The sequence below is a fragment of the Panthera leo genome (assembly GCF_018350215.1).
Source record: "Panthera leo isolate Ple1 chromosome B3 unlocalized genomic scaffold, P.leo_Ple1_pat1.1 chrB3_random_Un_scaffold_42, whole genome shotgun sequence".
NCBI classification, from domain to species: Eukaryota; Metazoa; Chordata; class Mammalia; order Carnivora; family Felidae; genus Panthera; species Panthera leo.
In genome coordinates this window covers 220570-246205 of record NW_024962220.1, presented here as the reverse complement: position 1 = coordinate 246205, position 25636 = coordinate 220570, and the positions used below count along the sequence as shown (strand labels likewise).

At 44.4% G+C, this 25636-nt stretch overlaps 1 protein-coding gene across 1 annotated transcript; it reads left to right on the top strand.

Moving 5' to 3' along the window:
• Positions 1 to 109: 109 nt before the first annotated feature.
• On the top strand, positions 110 to 16155 carry LOC122212719. The gene is made up of 4 exons (XM_042926677.1): positions 110 to 168; positions 3944 to 4382; positions 4535 to 4986; positions 15125 to 16155. Exons 1-4 carry the CDS (start codon positions 110 to 112, stop codon positions 15420 to 15422), a joined length of 1248 nt encoding a protein of 415 aa, XP_042782611.1. The 3' UTR covers positions 15423 to 16155.
• The last annotated feature ends 9481 nt before the right edge of the window (positions 16156 to 25636 follow it).

Genomic DNA, 25636 nt, shown 5'->3' with positions numbered 1-25636 from the left:
ACACCTTTCTGTCACCTGCAGATATGATTCGCATGCATGGCTGGTGTCTCCATCTCCTGAGAAATCCCCATCCAACACAAGGGGCTATTAACTCAGGGAGGAGGCACAGATGTCACAGAAAAGTGGGGGACTCTTCACTGATATGGACAGAGACCATCAGTATCTGAGGTAAGAAGTTAATGGCACTAAAACAACCACATTAATGAAAATGGATTGGCTGACCTGGACATCATTGGAATCTAAAAATCCGGAGCCTAAAGAAATTGTAGAAAATGTGTTCATAGTCCTGAAGGCATGTGCCAAGAGGATAAATGCTGAGTTAGCTGAATAGACCTCAAATAGAGATCAGAATGCTAGATAGTAAATAGATAAGAGGATAGGTGATGGATGATAGAGGGTAGATAGAGGATAGATAGATAGATAATTTTATGTTATATTAAAGTCATTATAGAGGATTCACATCATTATGAAAGCATTATAATGAAATTATCCACTACTGGCAATATTTTTTAAAAGACCATAATTTCATACGGAAAAGAATATTTGACACCAACTTGAGATATACAAAAGAAATAATTATGACTTCAATTTTTTCTGAATACAGCTTCCACATGGGGTAGCACATGCCTGCTTGTAGATTCCTCCTCCCTCTGGGGCTTTGGCTTCCATTCCCATTTGTTCCCAGGGTCTCCCTTCCCAGGATGTCCTGAGCTCTAGGATATCCAGGGACAAGAGCTCTGTCCTGGATCTGGACCATCGTCCCTCTGGCCTAACATTTACAGCTCCTTCCAGGCCCTTGCTCAACCACCAGGCTTCTGCCCACCAGGCTCCCTCGCTGCCTGCACCACCTGCCAGCTTCCTTCTGGACTCTTCCATTCATTTCCTGTGGATTTAACAACAGTTTGTTAGGTTGGCAGGTCTCCTAATAATAATTCGCATTGAGGAAAGAACTGTATAGGTAAAACATGACAGACTCTCTCCACAATAGCCTTGAGTTCATTACCATGATGTTATTATTTTGCACCCCATCTCAGCCCCTTGACCCCACAGTCTTGCCTTAGAAACTGTCACTTTCATGAACTGAACTAAATCTGTCCCCCCTACACAACTGGTCCATCCTATCTATCTACTCTATATGGTCATCAGACAACCACCAAGCTAAGAAGGAACACAATACAGAGTGTGAAGACATAAGTATTTATAGAAATAATTTTATAAAATTTTATCTAATAATCAAAGTAATGAGATATTTACAGAAGTAACTTAAATATGGTAAATGACCATGTTTATTATAAGATTCTATGAGTTTAGATGAACATAATCAAGTTACAGGACAACCGAGTAACCACAGGTCAAAGAAATGTATCCTTCTCAGGTCTATCCAAACCCTTTCCTTTGCACACCAATCAGTTTCCTATCTCTCCCTTTCTCTATGGGCCTCGCATGTTCTCTCTCTCAAAAATAAATAAACACTACAAAATAAAGATACGTACAGGTCAGTGATATTTAATGGAGAACCCAGAAGTAATCCCCTTCATCTTTGGTCAACTGAATTTTGACAGGAGCAGACAACATGACATTGGGGAGCAAATGGTCTTTTTAATAAAGGGTGCTAGACAGCTGGCTATCCATGTGCAGAGGAATGAAATTGCGTCCATATCTCACAACATATACAAACATCAAATCAAAATGGATCAACAGTTTAAATGTAAAATTATGACCTCTGGAAGCAATATATCGAGATAAATCTTCATGACCATTGGGTTTAGCAATGCTGTTAGAGATGACACCAAAGCACAAGCAAGGAAAGAAAAGTAGATAAATTTAGTTTTCTCAACATTAGAAACCTTTGTACACCAGAAGATGCTATCCCCAAAGTGAAAAGACAAAGCCTAATGGAAGACAATATTTGCACAGTATTTGTCTGGTAAGAGCCTGTTATGCAGAATGTATAAAGAGTTTTTACAACTCATCAACAAAAAGACAACCCAATTTTTAGTATGGACAAAGGATTTGGATATATCTTTCCCCAGTGCAATCATAGAAATGGTGAATACCACTTGAAAAGATATTAAACATCAATAGTCCTTATGGAAATGGAGATTTAAAACACAGTGAGATACCCTTTTACACGCACTAAAAATGCTCTAATCAATACAACTATAAAATAACAAATGTTGGTAAAGATGTTGAGAAATTGGAACCCTTCAACCTTGCTTGTGGAAATGTAAAATGGTGGAGACTATGTGTAAAAGAGTTTGGCAATTCCCCCCCCCCAAAAAAAAGATAAAAACATAGAATTACCATATGGCCCAACAATACTACTCCTAGATGTATATCTCGAAGAATGAAAACAGTTGTTTAAACAAAGTGCATGTGCACATACATAGCAGTACTGTTCACAATAGCCACATTGTAGAAACTATGCAAATGCCTATCGGTGTGTGAATGGATAAACAACCTGGGGCAGACCCTTAAACAGGAATATTATTCTGTCATACAAAGAAATAAAGTAAAATGTTGTGGCTGTAGAGAATACTGGTTTCTCAGAAAGCTATCACAGAACTCCACATCTGCACTTACATCTGGAAATTTAAAGCAAAGCCTTGAGCAGGTATTCATGTTCCCGTATTCATAGCAGCTTCTTCACAACAGCCAAAAGATGGAAGCAAATCAAGTAACTATTCACAGGTGAGTAAATAAACAAAATGTAGTATATACACAATGGAATATAATTCAGCCTTCACAAGGAAGAGAGTTCTGATACACACCTGCACACCGACTGAACTTGGCAGTCATTATGCTGAGTGAAATGAGCCAGTGACAGAAGGAAAATACACTATGGTTCCACTTAAGTGAGGTGTCCAGAAAAGTCATACTCAGAGACACCAAGTAGAATGTGGCTGTAGGGGCCGAGGCGAAAGGGGAATTGGGATTTAGGGTTTAATAGATACAGAGTTTCCCTAGGGGAACATGACAACGTTCTGGAGATGGATGTACAACAGTGTGAATGCAGTTAATGCCAGACAACTGTATGCTTAAAGTGACTTACGTGGTAAGTGTTATGTTACATACATTTAATCAGAATTTAAAAAGGAAGGACTGATACACGTCACAACATGGGTGAATGCAGAAAACATCCTCAGTGACAGAAGCCATCCAGAAAAGGCCACTCAGGAACCATCTTGCTCTTTTTTTTTTTTTTTAACATTTATTATTTATTGTTGAAAAAGAGAGACAGAGACAGGTCATGATAGGGGGAGGGGTTAGCAAGAGGGAGACACAGAATCTCAAGCAATCTGTAGGCTCTGAGCTGCTGACACACAGCCAGAAGCAGGTGCTCGAACCCAGCAACTTCGAGATCACGACCTGAAGTGAACTCGGCCTTTAGCAGACTGAGACCCCAGGCGCCCCAGGAACCACCTTGCTCTTTAAATCCCCCCAGGTTACACAGATAGGGGAAAGTCTCAGGAGCACTTCCCCAAAAGAACCCAGATCAGATTGGGAAAAGACATTTCACAGTGGGGCAGGTGGGGACACTTGAAGTGGGCCTGTGGTCTGGGGTCTAATGTGGAAACGCAGGGATTTCCTCATTTGGGGTTCTGTGGTGGTTTCTCGGGAGGGTGTCCCTGTTTGGGGTAAAACGCACCAAAGTATCTCGTTTGAAGTGGCAAACGCGGCAAAGAAATGAGCCTCCAGGTAAAGCGTATTTGCGCTGCCGTGACACGTTCAGTGCACGTCTGAAATCACAGAGTAAGGTACTCCTCCAACAACCGTGTCAGCCCCACACGATAGAAGCAAGAGAGGGGTCAAACGCTGTGACGTAGGCCCACGCCCAGACCCAGCTCACCCAGGCGGAGAGGCCACGGGCCCTGCAGGAGGCAGCACGTGAGCCAGAGGCACGTGGGAGGGTTCTATTGGTGGCCACGTGTCTTGGGTGCAGCGGAAGCAGTGGGATTTGGAATTCCGGTTGTCCACAAGACGCCACTAAGAAGCTGTTAGAACTGCGAAAACCAGTGAAGGGACATCTCACGGAAGTGGACTCGGGAGGCGGGGAGGGAAGGCTGGAAGGCGGAGCCCACCACCCAGGGTCAGGCTCGGGAAAAACCCACGGCTACAGACCCAAGATTAGAACCCTCCGCGGAGAGAACCCCCCGGCTCAGGCCCCACCAGGGGAAGCCTTGCCCTGCGGCCCCTGCAGGAAACCCACCGCCCCTGCAGCTGGGCCCGGGAGGCGCCTGCTCGCCCTGCAGCCCTGCTTTCCTCCTGCGGACTTCGCTTCAAAACCACGCTCCCAACTTCCTCTTCTCCGCGAAACAGCGTTCCTCTCCGTGTGCTCCCCGCTCGGCCGCGGTTTTGCCACAGCTTGCTGGGCCCGGATGGCAATTCTCCGCTACTCCTGAAGAAACCCACTTTGGCTGGTAACATAACTGGCGGGTTATTTCCAAGGGCAACGGAAGGAGCAACGAGGACACTCGCAGGATAGGAGAGCAGCACACACACACCACGTGCACGTCTGCACGCTCCTGACGAGCCGTCGGAAAGAGAAAGGAAGAGACGGTGCCATTTGCAACCGCGGCGGAAGGAACGACGTGCCCCAGAGGAAATCTCAGCAAGGAGGTGGCAGGCCTGCTGTCCCAGGACAGGGCACTGGGGACAGAAACGGAGGAAGACGCACGGGGGCGGAGAGCTGCTCTGTGCTCCTGGCCGCGGAGGAACCGCCCCTGTGAGCACGTCTGTCCTGCCCGGAGCCATCTGCAGCTCCGGGGTGTCGCACAGAAGTCCCCACGGCGCCGTGGCAGACTCGGGAGGGACACCCCGCCCCGCGCGGAGGCCGAAGGGACCCGCGAGGCCAGAGCGGCGGGAGTGCGAGCTCCGCCAGGGGAGCCCGCTCCTGGACCGCGAACCGCATGAGGCAGCGGCGGGAACCGAGTGGGCGCGGAGCAGGAAGACGGCCGCGCGGCCCCGCCGCCCGGCGCCGGTGAGGTAAGCCCCGCGGGGGACACAGTGTCACCGCGCACGAAGCCGCGCAGGGTCCTTTCCCCCCAGGGTCTGGCGAACAGCGCCCCCCTCAGCCTCCAGGTTCCGGAAGCTCCTCTTCCCGGGGCCTGGCTTTGTCCTCGCCTGCTCCTCCCTTGGCGGGACCTGAGGGGACCGGGTTGTTGTCAGTGTGGACGCAGGGCCACGTCCCCAGTGTGGACGCAGGGCCACGTCCCCCTGAATCCTCCACATTGGGCCCTGGGAGACCGGGTGCTTGTCAGTGTGGACGCAGGGCCACGTCCCCCTGAATCCTCCACAGTGGGCCCTGGGAGACCGGGTTCTTGTCAGTGTGGACGCGGGGCCACGTCCCCCTGAATCCTCCACAGTGGGCCCTAGGAGACCGGGTTGTTGTCAGTGTGGACGCGGGGCCACGTCCCTCTGAATCCTCCACAGTGGGTCATGAGGAGACTGGGTCCTTGTCTGTGTGGACGCCGGCCCGGGTCCTCCCGAATCCTCCACAGCGGGTCCTGATGAAACCGGGTTCTTTTCGGTGTGGACCTGGGCCCTCGTCCTCTGGAATCCTGCACAGGGGGTCCTGATGAAACCGGTTCTTATCGGCATGGATGCATGCCCTCCTCCGCCGGAAGTCTCCACAGTGGGTCCTGAGATCAGGTTCTTGTCACGTGGACAGGAACCTATGTCGTCCTGTTCCCCCACTGTGCATGTAATGGCACAGACTTAAGGTCAGAGTGGTCCTTCATGAAGAGCGCCTTAGATGGTGTTGTCAAGGGCCTCTTCTCCAGGTTGGAAATGGTCAAGGGTCTTGGGCGCATGACACAAGGCAAAAACAAAAAACAAAAACCCCACACTCTTTGAATTGTCCCCATTCTATCTTAGAGGTGGATGGCGTCACCTGGGCTTGACCTCTCCCAGTGGGCCTGTGCTGCCATGCCATAAAAATCCAAGTCCCAGGAATCAGAGCTTCTTTCTTCCTACCTCTGTGGGCTCTGGGGGCTTGGGGAGCGTCTTCCTCAGAGCCTTCCCCCTTTTGTTTTTTTGCCTGTGTCTCCTGCCCTGTGCCTTGGCGTGCTTGTCATGGTCTTTTGATAGAGTGAAAAGTCTGGAGGCTCCTCTAGGGTGTCTCTGTAAACAGGCTGTGGATACTTTGAGTTTTTCAGTGAATGATGACTTTGGCGGTCTTGGACCAATCCAGCCAGCTGCAGCATGTCAAGTGCTGTAAGCAACAGCTTGGAGCCAATGACGAAGACCCACAAAAGCCAATCAGTGTCCTTGTCTCCCTCCCTTTGGACAAATGATTCCAGGAAGCCTTGCATTTCCATGATGGTATAGTGCCTGTCACCCTTTCTGTCTCTCACGCTGGTCCTTGGACATGTAGGTGTAGTGGATCGTGACAGGGGAAATCTGGGATAGAAGTTATTTCTTCCCAGAGTTGTGTTCTGTGGCCTCCCACACTGAGGTGTCCCACCCAATACCTGACAGGTGGGGAGCCATTGGTGACAGCAGCGAGGATTGCAGCCACTAGGGGGAGCTTGCCTTGGCCACGTCCTCCACCCTGGGTGCCATGATGCTCCTTGTAGATTTGCCTCCATCACTAGCTAGGCCTGGCTAATCAAGCACAACACCACGGTGCTGGCCGCAACACAGTGGACCAAGCAGCTGGCGTCTTCTTCAACACTAATCTAGGAACACTGTTCTCGGTGTCCACCTCCTTTGGAGGTGAATAGGAAGTACACACCCCTGTACCCCCAGACTGGTGCCTGCTTGTTGGTCTCTGCAGGGAGTCTGACCTTTCATGGCACTGATAATTTAGGGTGAGGGTTTCTGGCAACACCTGGCATAAGCCCAAATCAAAGCTACAGACCACCAGCAAGCACCAGCTCCTTCCCACAGCAGCTGAGACGTGAGGGTGAGGAATGAGTGAGCCATTCTTAGGTCTAAGGCATTGTAGGGGGGCATCAGGTAGGCTCCCAATCCCATCCGTGGGGATAAATGTATTGTGGGACTCAGCTTCTGGACTGAATTAAGAACATGAAGACTGTGACCTGCTGAAGGAAGTGGCAACAGCAAGTCACAGTGGGTGACAGGCAGCTCCCTAGGTATCTGAGCTCTCGTTTGGGGTACATGAGATGTGTGGGCCCCTTGTGACTGAAGGTGGGGTTTCAGTACACCCCCAACAAAGGAAATGGAAGCACAGGATTTATGGCTTACAGAGCCCAGAACAAGAGGGCACAAGGACCCAGGGAAGGGCAGGCCTCCATCCCACATTCGCCATGATCAGGACATAGAAAACAGGGTAGCAAGTACAGGATTTCTTGGGGGTGGATGGGGCTGAATTCACTAACTTTCACAGGCTCACCTCTGTGTTATTCTAGAAGGTGCTTGGAAAACCAAAGTGGGAACCCTAGGCAGATTCTTATCTAAGGTTAAACTCACTGAAAAGTAGGCAAGAGAAAGAGAGCAGGGATTCACCTTTCCCGATCTCCCTCTGGATGCCAGAGTCATCCATAGACGCTTGTGCCTACCCTTCTGATTGACTTATGGGGTGCTACTTTCAGCCTCATGGTCTCAGTCTCCCACATTTGGAAATTTGCTCTCCATAGAGGCACAGCTTGGGCTAGTGGAACCTAATGGCAGTCCCCTTCCCTCACAGCCCGCAGACACGCCCGTGTGGACAGGCAGTATGGGTGGGTGGTAGCCCTCCATTATCCTGAGCCCACATGGGACTGGGGGAAGACAGATTACCTGGAGAATGAGAAACTTTTCAGTCCACAACAGCATAGTTTTGGAGAAAACTCATGAAGTTGCCAATAAAGGAGCTTGTGTCAACTTCTCTTAATTCTGGAACCAGACACTTCCGCTCAAGACACAGCTCTGACTCAGGTCCTCTTCCCAGAAACTAAGGCTCATTTTGGGCTCTTACAGGCTTAAAAACTACATAAAAGCCAGAAGCATGCAGTTTTCAAGTTTTATTTCAGAGTGCTGGTCGGTGACCCATGAGAGACCTGGTGTCAGAGCTGTGATGTGCCTGAGGACCCCTGTGTCTCCCGCAGACCCTTGGAAACGTGGATGTCAACTGTGCCGCCTCAATACTGTATTTTTACAGATGCACCAGATGCATTGTCTATAGTTGTTCAGGGGTCTGGAGGCTAAATTATGGATTGTCTTCTCCAAAAATCTCTTCCTTAACTTTCTCTGTGTTTATAGTTCTGGCATTTCCAGAAACAACAAAGAGGAATGCAGCTATTATGGCATAAATGTGACCAAAACCCACTCTGAGATATACCATGGATTCATGACTTTGCCTGACTGGCTGAATTCTTCTGGGAGGGGTCCACAGTCTGTGCTCCCACCAGTGCCTTGTCCGTGCACCATGGAGGATCCCAGCCTGTGTGGCAGTGGCAGTTCCTGTTATGGTTGCACATCCCTCTGTGACTGCATTTCTCTGGGATACAGTCATAATTCAGCTGAGCCCCACTGCCAGTGCAGTAGGTATCCCGACAGAACTATCCAGAAGCACAGGAAGTACCAGTTCTCACATGAGGAATCTGGGTTTTTCCTGTGCTACGATGTGAATCCAGCCCCAAACATCAGAACCCTGGATCTCAGACAGATGGAATCCAACATGTTCTTGCAGCTGAGGGAGATGTGTGACATTCCTACACTGCAGCCTTCCACACGGCACGCCTGTATGGGAACAGGTTCAGCGTTGACTTCCCCAGGGTGTTCTGAGGTGTCCATGTCGGCTGCCTTTGTGATGTATGGTATAGCAGACATCTTCACCTTTCCCAGAATTTCTGCCAAAGCTTTCTTGGCAGTGAATAGTGCGGTCAGTGCAGTTTCCATGATAGCAGCAGCCCTCTTCAGTGCACCCGGTTCCATCTTGCATATGGAAGTCATCAGGGTATGCCAAGGTCACCCCATGGCAGAACTCTGGAAGATCACGTATATTTTGGATTGGTCTGCAGGGTGTCCAAGCAGCGGAGTTGGTGCAGTCTGTATAGCATCTGCCTGTATTCCATTTGCCCCCAGGGGTTCAGATACAATCACGCATACAGCCTAGATTGCTGTAGCACTGGTTGAATGAGCCGCAGTCACACTGCTTTCCTGGATCCACTATGTAGTTTCCATAATGATAGTGGGTCAGGCTTTTATTTAAATGCACCATTTCAGTGTTGAACATGCACTTGCCTGTTCCACAATTCATTATGTGCTGCATATGAATGAAGGAACAGTTACTGAAAGCTTCCATTATACCAGTTAGTTGGGTCCTAAGGCAGCTGGACCTTTTTTGGCAAGCACATTCATCAGTGTCAATGCACAAGCCACAATTTCTTGCCATCTGATGTGTTGCTATGACAGACAAGAGTAAATAATGTCTGCCTAAATAACCCAGAATGATGGCATATAAGCCATTGGTGGATGGCATATAGAATATACAACTGGACTGCCATGAACCTCATGGGGCCCATCTCAAATCACATTAAGGGTGAATGTGTTTTAAGAAATCGAAAATACTTTCACTCATACTATTGAAGAGGAAAAAAAAGGGGCTCTGATGCAACACATAATTGCCTGTGTGAGCTTGATGTCTCTCACTATAAATGACCATGAAACCAATAACTTACATCAATAGCATGAAATATGGACTCAATTAAGCTAACTAGCCTTACTAGGAATTGGGCACTTTTTTCCACGTGGTTAACACACTATACATTGTTTTGAAACTGAAAGCAAGTCCTTTGAAAATTCTGTGATGGGATGAACAGAACTTACTAGAGATCCTTGGGGCTGCACTGGCATTTCCTTGAGGAACAGGGGGTCCCCTGTCCTCCTTATATCCCCGGTTATAAGTAGGTCCCATTGCACAGATGTCCTCGACTATCTGAGAAACAAAGTGTTCAAATGATTGGAAATCACCGAGGGGTCTCATTTCATAGGCAAGTTAATCCAACTTCATGATATCTTCAAGGCTGCCATAGCCTGTGTCAATTGTGACCATGGAAAAAGGAATCTCCTCCAGGTAGCTGAGGTAGTAACAGTCTGGAGGCATGAAGGGTTAGTCCACCTGCAAGGCTCCCTGAGCATCCTGAGTCATCATCAGCAGAGTCTGGAACAAAAGAGTTTCTTGTGCCGCATGTGCATAACATGTCTCTTGCCCCAAAACGCAGGCTATAGGACGGACAGCCAGGCCTCTGAATGCCCTTGCTGTGGTGTGGCTCCTTCCTTTGAATTACCATCTCAGAGGAGATGTAGCACCATGAGGGATGCCCTGAGAACCCTGCACAGGAGCCAGCACTGCCGAGAGTGCAAATAGCAAGAGGGGTGCCCTCAGGGTGACCTGGTCCTCTGCCAGCCTCATGCCCCTGCTCAGGGACATCTGCCAGTGAGAATGGATAAATGGAGGATCCTCAGCAAAGCCAGGTCTAGACCATCAGAGAGAACAGAGGGCTGTGCCAGGTGGCCAGCACCCTGCACGTGGGGGCCACCTGTGGGGTTAGGCAACAGTCCCAGGGTGTGGCATTGGGTGACCCTGCACATCAGTTCGGCTGGGGAGGATATGGGAGGGGCAGGTGGGCCATGGTCAAGAGTGGTCACATGGACATGGGTAGGGATTTGGACCCAGAGGCTTGGCTCTAGTCAACACCTTTAATCTTTCCTCCAGCTACTTGCATATGGGCTATGCAGTTATATCACCCTTAACTTCTCTACCAATTCCATGTCCTGTGGTACTGCTGGCTCACTTTCTTTGGATGACTACTTTTCCTCATTACGGAGACCACTGCTTTTGCTTCCTTGTGATGCGGAGGTAAACATTGTCAATTTTACCTTTATGGGTGATGCAAAAATCTCTTTGTAGTTTTGTGTGTCTTATTCTCCTTGGCTATTAGTTTGTAAGCCATTTGATCCTTTTGGTTTTTGCTTTGAAGGTTCCTCTGAGTTCACTGGGGAAAACATTTGTCAGTATTCTGAGTGATGATTGGTGAACTACAAGGTTGTATTTTAGTATTTTCTTATGCCAGCTGGGGAGAACAGAAAGTACTGCTGACCATGTGTGAGCCCCAGGGGTTTTCTCCTCTAATCCCTTATGGGGGTTCTTTCCTGGCCTCTGGCAGTCTCCTCCCATGTAGTTTGGTTCCCTCTTCAGCTGGAGATGCAGGGAAGTTGAGGTTAATTTGGCAGCTTGCACCATGCAGTCTGCCCATGATCAAAGGATGGTATTGACTATGGCACTGCCTTGTTTAAGTACCCTCTACTGCTTTAAAACGCCCTGGGTCAGGGAGAAACCTCAGAGGTGACGTTTGGACAAGAGTTTGCCTTCTCCCCAGTGGCTGGCCTTCTGAATATAGCTCAAATTCCTTTGCCACCCAAACTAAAACTTTGAACATTGACCTTTCCAGCAACAGGCAACTGAATTTGGGTTTTGATACCAATGAAATGGAGAGTGAAATGGCAGTTTCCAGGGCCTGGCAGGGAGGGTAAATGAGGAGTAGATCTCAAGGGCTATGATTTTGTGTTATGCAAGATGACAAGTTTTAAAGGGGTCTCCACATCATTACCCCTGTAATTATCAATACTGTAATGTATGGTTAAAATTTTGTGAAGAGTGTGGGTCTCATTTTCAGTGAGATCTTACCACAATATAAAAGTGGAAGACACGAGTTTTGCTTCTCACACAGCAGTGTGCTGAACTGCATGGACACACTCTACTGATAATTTGAAAACAATTAAAAAAAACTTATACATTTTGGAAACCAACCCTGAGAATATGTCATTTACAGATATCTTCTTCCATTCCATAGGTTGCTTTTTTGTTTTGTTGATTGTTTCCTTCACTGTGCAGAAGCTTGCTATTTTGAGGCAGTCTCTCTCTATATATAATTTTCTTGTATTATATTAATGTAAATTCAATCTGTTAACATACAGCGTAGTACTCATTTTAGGGGTAGAATGTAGAGAACCATCGCATACATATAACACCCAGTTCTCATTTCACCCAGTGCCCTCCTTAATGGCCACATGCCATTTAGCCCACCTCCCCCACTTCCCCTCAGTTTGTTCTCTGTATTTAAGAGTGTCTTCTGGTTTCCTCTCTCTCTGTTTTGATTTATTTTATTTTTCCTTTCTGTATGTTGTGTTTCTTATATTCCACTAATGTGTGAAATCATAGGATATTTGACTTTTTCTGACTGACTTGTTCCACTTAGCATAATACACTGTAGTTCCATCCACATTATTGTAATTGGCAAGATGTCATTCTTTTTGATGGCTAAGTAATATTGCATTGTATATATTTACCACCTCTTCTTTATGCATTCATGTGTTGATGAATATTTGGGCTGTACCACAATTTGTATTTTGTTGATAAGGCTGCCATAAAGATTGGGATGCACGTGCCCTTTCGAATCACCATTTTGGCATCCTTTGGATACCTTTGGTATCCTTGGATAAATGCAATTGCTTGATCACAGGATAGTTCCGTTTTTCATTTTTTGAGGAATCTCGACACTGTTTTCCAGAGTGGCTGCGCCAGTTTGCATTACCATCAACAGTGCGAAAGGGTTTCGCTTTCTCTGCATCCTTGCTGACATTTTGTGTGTTCTGAATTGTTAATTTTAGTCATTGTGACAGGTGTGAGTTGGTATCTCATTGTGGTTTTGCTTTATATTTCACTGAAGAAGAGTGTTGTTGAGCATCTTTATTCGTGTCCTTTTGCCATCTGGATGTCTTCTTTGGAAAAATATGTATTCATGTCTTCTGCCCATTTCTTCACTGGATTATTTGTTTTTTGAGTGTTGAGTTTGGTACGTTCTTTATAGATTTTGGATACTAACCCATTGTCTGAGATGTCATACAAATATCTCCCCCCATTTTGTCAGTTGCCTTTTAGTTTTGTTGATTTGTTCTTTGCTGTGCAGAAGCTTTTTATCTTGATGAGATCCCAATAGTTTATTTTTGCTATTGTTTCCCTTGCCTCTGGGGACATGTCTAGTAAGAACTTGTTCTGGCCAAGGTCAAAGAGGTTGGTGCCTGTGTCCTCCTCTAGGATTTTGATGGTTTCCTGTCTCACATTTAGGTCTTTCATTCAATTTGTATTTATTTTTGTGTCTACTGTAAGAAAGTGGTCCAGGTTCATTACAAGTTCACGATGCTGTCCAGTTTTCTCAACACCAGTTTTTGAAGGGACTTTTTCCATTTGATAGTCTTTCCTGCTCTGTCAAAGTTTAGTTGATCATATAGTGATGTGTCCATTTCAGGGTTTTCTAATCTTTTCCATCAATGTATGTGTCTATTTTTTGCCAGTATCATCCTGTCTTGACGACTACAGCATTGTAATATAGCTTGATATCCAGAATTGTGATGCCTCCAGGTTTTTTTCTTTTTCAAGATCTTTGGTTATTTGGGGTCTTTTGTGGTTCCATGATAATTTTAGAGTTATTTGTTCTAGCTCTGTGAAAAATGCTGGTATTATTTGACAGGAAATTGAATTATTTGCATTGAATGTCTAGATTGCTTTGGATAGTATTGTCATTTAACAATGATTTTTCTTTTGATCCATGTGCATGGAATATTTTTTCCATTTCTTTGTGTTTTCTTCAATTTCTTCCATAAATGTCCCAGACTTTTCAGAGTACAGATCTTGTACCTCTTTACTTAGGTTTATTTCTAGTATATTATGGTTTTGGTGTAATTTTAAATGGGATTGATTCCTTGATTTCTCTTTCTCCTGCTTCATTATTGGTGTATAGAAATGTAACAAATTTCTATATGTTGATTTTGTATGCTACAAATTTACAGGTTTATTGTAGCAGTTCTAGCGGGGTTTTTTTTTGGTGGAGTCTTTAAGGTTTCTATATATGGTTTAAAGTTCACCCCCAGAACTGAATAATCCTATTAAAAAATGGCCAGAAGACATGAATAAGCATTTTTCCAAATGTGACCTACAGATTGTCACTAAACACATGAAAATATGGTCAACATCACTCCTCATCAGGGAAATATAAATCCAAACTACAATGAAATATCAACTCACACTGGTCAGAAAGGCTGAACTCAACAGCACAAGAAACAACAGGTGTTGGTGAGGATGCAGAGAAAGAGGATCCTTTTGGAGGTGCTGGTGGGAATGCACACTGGCACAGCCACTATGGAAAACAGCATGGAGGTTCCTTAGAAAGCTAAAAATACAACTATGTTACGATAGAACAAATGCACTACTAGGTATTTACCCAAAGGATACAAAAATACTAATTTAAGGGAATTGTACCTCTCTGTTTATAGCAGCTATGTCACAAACAGCCCAGCTATGGAAACAACCCAGCCGAAGTATGCATTGATTGATGAATGGGTATAGAATACGTGGTATATCTACATAACCCCGTCCACGCACACTGGAATATTTCTCAGCCGTAAAAGGAATGACATTAGCTATTGTTAAGGACAGGGATGGGCCTAGAGAGTATTATATTTACGGAAATAAGTCAGAGAAAGACAAATATATGATTTCCTCCATATGTAGAATTTAAGAAACAACAAATGGGCAAAGGGACAAATAAGAGAGAAGAGGCAAACCAAGAAATAGGCGATTTTTTCAATGTTCACTTATTTATTTAGAGAGAGAATGGGAGGTGGGGCAGAGGCAGATGGGAAGAGAATCCCAAGGAAACGTCGTGCTGTCAGTGCAGAAACCAAAGTGGGGCTCGATCTCAGGAATGATGAGATCAAGACAAGAGGCCAGATCAAGAGTCGTGGGCCTAACCCATGGAACCATGTAAGCCCCACGAAACAGATACTTAACTATAGGGGAAAAACTGATGGTTACCCTGGGGAGGGTGTGTGGAGGGATGGGGTGGTAGTTGATGGGGATTAAGGGGAGCGCTCATAACGAACACTGGGTGCTGTATTGCAATGTTGAATCACTATATTTTACACCTGAAAGTAATAGTACATTGCATGTTAACTAACTGGAATTTGAAGAAAAACTCAAATAATGTATTTATAGTGCCTGTAAAAGGCCATGTTGGCATACAGCCCATGAAGAAGCATTTATTGCAGAAAATATACTACCAGAAAGAATACCTAGACTATTTGAACTAAGGTATGTTCTTTTCCTTTCCCACCCCAGATCAGCAAGAAGAAACTCCAGTGCAAGTAACTGTGACTATAGGCATGTGCCCCTGAGCCTGGCTGCAACCTCCCCTCCAGACTGTTGTAGCCAATACACACGGTTCCCGGTGACCAGCTCCTGTTCAGAGGACTCTTTCCCAGAGGGACAGGATGTCAGTGACCCTAAGCTGTTTGCTGTTGAGGCCAAGCCCCAGCAGGTGCCACTGAGATGTGCGACTCACTCATTGTTGGCAGCCCCACTCCCAGGAAGGAAGCTCTGCCCTGGGCACAGTCCACTAGGGATGCTGGGAACCTGATCACCCCAGACCTGACTTGTATGGCAGGAGTCTCATGCCACCAGGACAAGCAAGCCACAAGGCAGTGAAGCTGCCAGCCACCCCTAAACAGAGCCCTCAGTTTCCAAACTGTTTGGAATCCTGTTTGTCCCCGACACGCCCTGCAGCTGCAGACCTTTGCCCAGAGTATTGCCCAGGGTAAGGGGGAGATGGAGTAATCCTCTAATCCAAGGAGCAAATCTGTTCCTATAGAACTGACTTCATTTCCAGCTAAGTGTGAGGAAGAAGGTCTGGGCCTCATGTTGTGGGAGAGTCAGGTGCAGGAGACAGATGGTTTCAGTGGAGGATTCCTAACCTACTCCCCCTCACCTGCAGGAGAGAGCCAGAGCCAGGGACAGTGGAGGGAACAGCTCCTGTCAGAACACATATCAGACTATGGTCTCAACTACTCTCCATTCAGAGGAGTGCGAGGTTGTAGGGTTCAGTCTGTGGAGACTCCATACATCAGAGGGTGGTTGAACATAGGAGTGCTGTCAAATGAAGCAGAGTATCTCATCATGTGGTTTGGGAAAGAAAGAGCTAAGGAATGCCCAACCAAACCACTGTCACCATGGTCTGGCTGTGTGAATGTCCCAGGTCACACCACCTCTGTAATTATGGGACTACCGCCCTTCCCTCCACATCATGTCTTTGAGTTTCACCTGATTTCAGGTGTGCATCAGTAGTGTCACAGTTCTCTGGCAAAGCCTCCCATTGATGGAATTTTCGTAGTTGGTTTATTCCTTTATATATAGAAAGACTTTTGCCTTATTCTGAGCTCCTAACACTAAGAAAGATGCTGTAAATATTTACACACCATTTATTTTCTGAGCATGGGATTTCATTCTTCAGGGACAAATACTCGGGAGTGGTATTTCCAGGTTCCTTTTTATGTCATCCATGTATAATTTCATAAGCAACAGCCAACGGTTTTCCAGAGCTGGTGTTTGTTTGTCAATCCTTCCTGCATTGTTTGAGGCCCCACGTATGCTGGATTCTCACCTGGATTTGTTGTCTGAGTTGTTCATACCTGAGCCATTGGGATGTGTGTATAGGGCATCTGTTGCATTCTTGATTTGAATTTCCCTGACAGTCGATGGTGTGAAGAGACTTCTCCAGTCAGTAACTAATGTGTCTATAACCTCAAGGATAGGATGTCTACTACACAAGGCTGTGCTTGTTTGATGGAGGTTTGTTTCCTTTCTTCCTATTGACTGTTGAGGGTTGTTAGCATATTCAAGATGCAGGTCCCTTGGTGGTCATGCAATTTGTGAATATTGTCTCTTACTCTGTAACTTATCTTACTATTGGTATTCACGTGGGCAGATAAGCGGAATTGATTTTCACAAAGTCTATTTATACCATTTCTTTTTATGGGTCTTGTGTTCTTAGCTATAGTTTTCCTTTTCTTGATGATTGCTTATGACTAATATTTTTTTAAAATGTTTATTCTTGATAGAGAGAGAGACAGAACGTGAGCGGGGAAAAGCAGAGAGAGAGGGAGACACAGAATCTGAAGCAGGCTCCAGGTTCTGAGCTGTCAGCATAGGGCCTGACAACGGGGCTCAAACCCTCAAATTGTGACACCGAGACCTGAGCTGAAGTGAGACACTTAACTGACTCAACCATCCAGGCACCCCACTGATTTCTTGACTTACAATGTAACTAAAAGTCTTGTTTTTTTTTCTGGTTTCTCTCCATGTTGACATGTTCCCTATTTGGTCTCTGGTGACTTAGAGTTTTGTCGTTTGTTTTTAAATTTATAGACTCTAGCAAATCATTTTCGTGGCATGGTTTTTCCTAATATATGGAAATTAAGTGGAAATATAGGAAATTGAAGTTCAAATTTCACAAGAGTTGCCATTCTGTGTCTCTTTGGCCAGACTGCTCATCAGATTTGATAGATATGCTCCTGGGGTCCAAAAACACGTTTACCTTTTCAGGTGGTGGGCTTTCTATATGTCTCAGGAGCCGCTGAGCTCTGTGCACACAACTGAGTTCTTGACACAATTTTTCCTTCGCAATTCTATGTGAAACCCTCAAAATCCATTTTTGCATTGCCAATTTTAGACACTTCATGAATAGAATGCATTGAAGCTCTTGTATCATTTCCTAAAATTATTTTACTCTTGCGTGTTTGGGACTGTAATTTTTCTTCTTCCTCCCAAGGGGAGCTCATATCTGCATTTGTGGAATTCTTTCAGGCTTCTCATCTCTTAATACTTTCCCAACGTGCTGTGCAATTTTTGACCAAATGAATACTTAGGTTTATTTGTACTCTACCACATTGGGTGATAGGAGCCGCGAGAGAGGCTGCATCATATGGGTTTTTTTTTTTTTTTGTCCCCTTGTATGTTACCTGTCATATTGAATGTGTATAGAACATATAGCCCCTCACTTTCATGAACCACTAACAGGGGACATGGTTCTCTTCAAGAGACAGGAAAGGAAGACAAAGGAGCTGAGACAGCAAGTTGGGGAAGGAACCCCAGAGCTTCTCAGGAAGCGTCAACTGTCCACACTTTCCAGTTCTGCAGATGTGGGTCCCTGCTGAGGCCCAACCTGGGTTCTTGTGCAGGTGTCTGGACAAGCTGCCCATGATGTGTGGGCACAAGGGAGTTGGGAAGGGCAGCTTTGGTTTGAATTCCAGCCCACCTGGCACTGCTGTGAAAATTCATGAGTATGTTAATTTATGTCCACCATCAGTTAGGGATATAATGAGTAAATGCAAGACGTTAGACTCACTACCTTAGATTCCATGTTCATGACAATTTGTGACAACAATTCTCCCTTCCTTTTTTCCACTTTTTAAATTTTTTAAGTTTGTGTTTAAATATTTGTTAGGTAACATATTGTGTAATATTAATTTCAGTAGTAGAATTTATGGTTCATCACTTACATTAACACCCAGTACTCATCACAACACGTGGCCTCCTTAATCCCCAACACCCATTATCCCATCCCCCACACACCTGCCCTCCAGCAACCCTCAGTTTGGTCTCTAACCTTAGAGGTTTTTTTTTTATGATTTCTTGCTCTTTTTCCCCTTCCCCTAGATCTAAATTCCCCATAGGAGGAAATCATATGGTGTTTGTCATCTTTGACTGACTTACTTTGCTTAGCATGATGCCCTGTAGCTGCATCAACATCTTTGCAAATGGCAAGATTTCATTCTTTTTTATGACTGAGTAATATGCCATTCTATACATATAGCAGATTAATCACATGGTGGACTTTTGGTCTCTTTCCTCAGTTTGGCTGTCATAGTTAATGCTGCTGTACACATTGGGGTGCATGTACTTCCTCAAATCAGAAGTTTTGTATGCTTTGGATGAATTCCTAGTAGAGCAATTGCTGGAGTGGAAGGTTGTTTAATTTTTAGTTTTTAAACTGTTTTCTGGAATGGTCCGGGCACTTTGCATTCCCACCAAGAGTGTAAAAGGGTTCCCTTCTCTCCTCATCCTCATCAATATCTGTTGTTTCCTGAGTTGTTAATTGTAGCCATTCTGACAGGTGTGCAGTCATCTCTCATTGTAGTTTTGATTTGTAATTCTCTGATGATGAGTGATGTTGAGCATATGTTCGTCTGTGTCGGTTAGCCATCGGAATGCTTTGTTTGGAAAAGTATCTCCTCATGTCTTCTGCCCATTTCTCCACTGGATTCTTTGTATTTTGGGTGTTGAGTTTGAGAAGTTTTTTTAATAGATTTTGGATAGTAAGCCTTTATCAGATATGTGGTTTGCAAATACCTTTTTAATTTCTGTAGAATGCCTTTTAGATTAGTTGATTGTTTCTTTAGCTGTGCAGAAGGTTTTTATTTTGATGAGGTCCCAGTAGTTCAAGTTTGCTGTTGTTTCCCTTGCCTCTCTAGACACGTCTAGTAAGAAGTTGCTATGTCCGAAGTCCAGGAGGTTGCTGCCTGTTCTCCTCTAGGATTTGATGGTCTCCTGTCTCACATTTAGGTCTTCCACCCATTTGGATTTATTTTTGTGTATGGAGTAAGAAAGTGGTTCAGTTTCATTCTTCTGCATGTTCTGGTCCAGTTTTCCCAACACCCTCTGTTGACAAGGCTGTCTTTTTTCCCATTACATAGTCTTTCCTACTTCATCCAAGATGAGGTGGCCATACATTTGTGAGTCCATATCTGGGTTTACTCTTCTGTTCTCTTGATCTATGTGTCTCTTTTGTGCTTGTAGCTTACTGTCTTGATAAGTACAGCTTGTAATATAGCATGAAATCCATAATCATGAAGTCTCCCGTTTCTTTGTGTAGCATAGACATTTCAACACTACTTGCTCCTTAAATCCATGAACATTCAAGGTGTTTCCACTTCCTTGTGTCATCCTCAGTTTCTCTCACCATTTTTAGAGTCTTCAGAGTATAGATATTTTAATTCTTTAGGTATCCTATTATATTTGGTGCAATTGTAAACGGGATGGATAGTTTTTTTATTTTTCTTTCTGTTTCTTCATTATTGCTGTGTAGAAATGCAGCCGATTTCAGTATGTTGATACTGTATCTTGTGACTTTGCTGAATTTGTGTATCAGTTCTTGCAATATTTTGGTGGAGTCTTGAGTTTTTTATATAGAGTGTCATGTCATCTGTGAAGAGGGAATGTTTGACTTCTTCTTTTCCAACTTGTATGCCTTTATTTTTTGTTGTTGTCTGTTTTTGAGGATAAGACTTCCACTGCTGTGTTAAGTAGAATGATGGGTGTGGACATCCCTCTTGTGTTCCTGACAGTAGAGGAAAAGGTTTTTTTTCCCCACTGAGGATATTAGCTGTGGGGTTTTCATGTACAGACTTTATGATGTTGAGGTGTGTTTCCTCTACCCCTTGTTGAGGGTTTTATCAAGAAAGGATGCTGTACTATGTCAATTTTTTTTTTTGCATCCATTGAGAGGGTCATATCATTCGTATCCTTTCTCTGATTGATGGTATGTATTACATTGATTTATTTGTGACTGTTGAACCACCCTTACAGCCAAGGAATAAATCCCACCTGGTCACGTTAAAGGATCCTTTTAATGTCTTGTTGGATTCAATTTGCAAGTATTTTCTTTCTTTTTTTGTAACGTTTATTTATTTTTGAGACAGAGAGAGACAGAGCATGAATGGGGGAGGGTCAGAGAGAGGGAGACACAGAATCTGAAACAGGCTCCAGGCTCTGAGCTGTCAGCACAGAGCCTGACACGGGGCTCGAACTCACGGACCACAAGATTACGACCTGAGCCAAAGTTGGACGCTTAACCGACTGAGCCACCCAGGCGCCCCTGCATGTATTTTCTTGACAATTGTTGTATTCTTGCTCATTAGGGCTAGTGGCATGTAAGTCTCATTTTTAGTGGGGTTTAATCTGGTTGGAATCGTGATCATACTCATCTTATAGAATGAATTTGGAAGTTTTCTTTCCATTTCTATTATTTGGAACAGTTTGTGAAGACAGGAATATTCTATTCTACTTAAATAGAATATTTTACACTCTTCTTAAATATCTGGTAGAATTCACCTGTGAACCTGTCGGGCCCTGGATTTTTGTGTGTCAGTAGATTGTTGATTAATGATTCAAATTCTTTGCTCATTATCAGTCTGTTCACGTTTTCTATTTCTTCCTTTTTCAGTTTAGGTAGTTTACATTATTCTGGGAATTTATCCATTTCTTCCAGATTGCCCAATTTGTTGGCATATAAATCTCCAAACTATTTTCTCATAGTCGTATTTCTGTGGTGTCAGTCGCGATGTCTCCTCTCAAATTCTGATTATATTTACTTTCGTCCCTTCTCTTTTGTTTTTGCCAAGTCTGCCCATGGGTTTATCATTTTTATTTATTCTTACAAAAACCACTTATAGTTTAATTCATCTGTTTTACTGTTTTTCTTTGTTTCTATATCATTTATTTCTGCTCTAATCTTTTTTGTTTACCTGTTCCTGCTGGCTTTAGGGTTCATTTGTTCTTTTTCTAGCTCCTTTAGTTGTAAAGTGGTTGTGTGTTTGAGACCTTTCTTCTTTCTTGAGTTTGGCCTGTACTGCTATATAATTCACTCTTCCATCAACTTTGCTGCCTCCAGATGGTTTGGAACTGGCATGTTTTCATTTTCATTTGCTTCCATGTATTTTTTATTGCTTCCGTAATTTCCTGAAAATCTCATTCCGCTTTTACTACAATGTTCTTTAACCTAATGTATTGGCAGTGTTGCTCAAATTTTTCTTGTGGTCGACTTCAAGTTTCATAGTGTTGTGGTTTGAAAATACGCATGGAATGATCTCAGTCTTTTTGTACTTGTAGAGGGCTGATTTGTGACATAGTATGTGATCTGTTCTGGAGAATGTTCCATGCACACTCAAAAAGAATGTGTATTTTGGTGCTTTAGGATGGAATATTGTGAATATATCTGTTAAGTCCATTCAGTCCATGTGTCTTTCAAAGCCATTGTTTCCTTATTGATTTTCAGCTTAGATTGTCTTTCCATTGTTGTAAGTGGAGTGTTAATGTTCTCTATTATTACTATTGTCTATTATCAATGAGTTTCTTTATGTTTCTTATTGAGTTATATATTTCAGTGCTTACATTTTTGGGGTATAAATATTTAAAGCTTCAGATCTTCTTGTTGGATAGACCCCTTTATGATGATATACTGCCTTCCTGATCTCTTGTAACAAACTTTGGTTTGAAAACTAGTTAGTGTGATATGAGTGTGGTACTACAACTTTCTTTTGACGTCAGTTAGCATGATAAATTGTTCACCCTCCCCTCACTTTCAATCTACAGGTGTTTTAGGTTGAAAATGAGTCAATAGTGTGCAGTGTATAGAAGGATCTTGTATTTGTTTTTATCCATTCCGTTATTCTATGTCTTTTGATTGGAGCATTTTGCCCATTTACATTCACAGTAATTATTGATAGATATAAACTTAGTGCCATAGTGTTACCTCCAAAGTCATTGTTTCTGGAGATTTTCTCTGTTTATTTCTAGTCTTTGTTACTTTTAGTCTTCCTTTCCCACTCAAAGAGTCCCCTTTAATTTCTCGCAGGGCTGATTTAGAGACCATGAACTCCTTTGGTTTTTGTTTGTCTGGGAAATTCTATCACTCCTTGTATCTGAATGACTGCCTAACTGGAGAAAGTATTCTTAGCTGCAAAATTTTCAATTGCGCATGTTGAGGATATGATGCCACTCCCTACTTGCATGAAGGTTTCTGTAGAGACATTTGCCATAGTTTTTTTTTAATCTTCCCTTGTTAGTTAGCAACTTCTTTTGTGTTGATGCTTTTATGGTTTTTCTTTATCTGGATATTTTGCCATTTTCCTATGATATGTCTCAGTGTTGGCCTGCTTTTTTTTTTTTTATTTTAATGGGTGTTCTCTCTGCCTTCTAGAGGTGGATGTCTGTTTCCTTCCCCAGCTTGTGGAAATTTTCACTATATTCACTCAGCTAAATTGTATCCCCTTTTTCTCCCTCTTATTCTTTTGGGACTCCTTTCAAAAGAATGTTATTACAGTTTATGGAGTTGCTGATTTCCCTAAGTGTATGTTTGTGATGCAATATTTTAATTTTCCTCTTCTTTCCAGCTTCATTTCCCCCATACTTTTATCTTCTATGTCCCTTCCTCATTCATCTGCTTCTTTCCGCCTTGAGGTCATTATATCCAATCAGTTTCACATCTCGGTTACAACATTTAAAATTTCATCCTGACTAGTTTTTAGGTCTTTTCTGTTTGCAGTAAGCGTATCCTTCATGTCTCATATATTTTCCTCAAGCACAGCTAGTATCCTTATGATACTTTTTGAAAATCCTGTTTCATTATGAGAGTTTTCAGAAATTCTGTTTGAGGCACATTAGTTTATGTGTTTTAATTATATCCCTCACAATGACCTTTTATCATTTTTTCTTTTAGGATGAGTTCCTCCATCATGTTGTTGTCTGTGTCTCTGCCTTCTTAAATGTTTTAGAAAATCCTGTTATCTTTTCTGCTTCTAGGGTAGTATCTTTATTGAGGAGTGTTCACATACTGTCGAGGGCCTGACACTTCATGAAGCATTTGTTTTATGTTCCGTGGCACTGTGCTGTCGTGTTTTGGCTGCTCTGTCCCTCAGGACAGTCCTCTGCAGATTTTCTCCTTGCCTCCAGTGGGGAGTGTTGGACTTTGTGCCCAGTGTTGTGAGTTTTAACTAGGTGAGTTTGGTCTGCTTGTTAAAAGAGGCTAATTCCTATCTCCCCTAGAGGTGAGGATATGCGTCACTGTATGATCAGCTGACTTGATGCGTGTGGGGGTTTACGGTGGTCTTTGGAGGAAGGGGTGTAGTGGTGGTCTGGTTGCCAGGCACTCTTTCCTAGTAAGCAAACACTTGATGGGTGCTGGAGTAGGTGGAGCTTGGTGTTAGTGGCTCAGCTTGCACTGGGGATGCTGTGCTGCTGAGTGAAATCTGTCCATGCTGATTGGTGGAAGGAAATATTGGCATCAGCTCCCTCTCTAGTCCCTGGAGTTGGAGGTCCCAGCCTCCCCTGTTCAGGAAGCCCTCACACAGCAAGAACACTTGTGGGTCCCAGGCTTCCGTCAGAATTGCTTTCACCCTGTCTGCGTCCAAGCCATTGGCCCATCTGGTGGCACAGGGCTCTTATGTTTTATCTCAGGAGCTCTAGCTGGGTTTGAAAACTCCAAATTGTGTGAACTCAATATGACAGGGACCCCACTGATCCTCTGGGAGAGGGTCTTGGTGTGCTGTGCCTGGAGCTGATTTACCCCAGATGGGCAGCTGCATCAATACTAGGGGCTTGGAGTGCATGGTGAAGAACAACCAGAAGTAGGTGTCCAGCTAGCTGCTCTCAGAAGAGGCTCCTATGCTAATGATCAGGGAACTTTAATGGTGCCTGTCAGCTCTCCTGTCCTATGAGAGGCAATGCACCGTCTCCCAAATGCACTCCACGAAGGGAATTGTCTCTCCCCATGCGACCCAGGGGATACTCAGACCACAGTTCCCCTTATGGGCCTCTGCCCTCCTCCACAGGAGCACTGCTGTGCCCACCAGACTCCACCCCAATGATGGGATTGACTTTTAAATCTTCAGTCTTTGAGCTCCACGTTTACAGGGGGTTGACTTGTCATGATTAACTTTATAGGTTATCTTGACTGTGTCATGGGTGCCCAGATTCACCACTGTTTCTGTGGATGTCTGTGATGTGTTCCAGAAGAGATTGGCATTTCCATCCATGGTTTCTTTCTGCCTGGGCACCACCCATTCCATTAAGTGTGTCAATAGAATCTGATGCAGATGGAGGACGAATTCCCTCATTTTTACTTCCCATGTGCTTGTTTGAACTGGAATATTGGTCTCCTCTGGCCCTTTTTCTGAGAGTTACATCATCATCTCTCCACGTTCTGAGACTAGACACTAGTCAGAATCAGACAAGAATTACGTCACTGGTTTTCCTGGGTCTTCAGCTTGTGACAGTAGATCATGGGTCTTCTCAACATATTTAGTTATGGAAACCAATGACATTTGGGTTGTGTTCCTCGGTGGAATCTTGACTAATACATGGAGATTGTTTGTCTCTCCTTTAGAGTAATTGAATAAAGCTGTAGCTCATTTAAAGTCCTGAGTAGCAAAGGGCTATGAAGAAAGTGTCACGTTGTTTGACTGGGACAAGGGCTGGGTGAGGATAAGGAGGAGCTGTGGGATCCTGTGGTCCTGGCTGCACAGGGAGCGCATCTGGGAATCCTGTAAATGTGCAGCTGTTGTGCCTCAGGAAATCTGTAATTCACTCATGTTGAGGGACCGGAGTAAGCAAGTGCAAACAACTGTGTCTTTGTGCATGTTCGTCTAGTTTCCCTATGACAACCCAGTTGCTAATTCCGAGAGTTAATAGGTAAACACAGAATCATATACCCAGGGAGGCTCCCTGGGGAAACTGCTGTGTGGAGAGGAAGCCCCAGACCCTGACAGGAAACCTGCCTGTAACCTCCATCTGCACCTGCGCCTGGGAACACAAAGGAGAATTGTGCATAGTGTGCGCCCCCTGGTGGTGCTGATCCCCTCCTGCAGGGAGGTTTGTGTCTGGGCTCCCAGTGATGTCCCCTCACTGTGTCTTTCGCACAGTAATATGTGGCCGTGTCGTCGGTCTTGAGGTTGTTCATCTGCAGATACAGCGTGTTCTTGGCGTTGTCTCTGGAGATGGTGAATCGGCCCTTCACGGAGT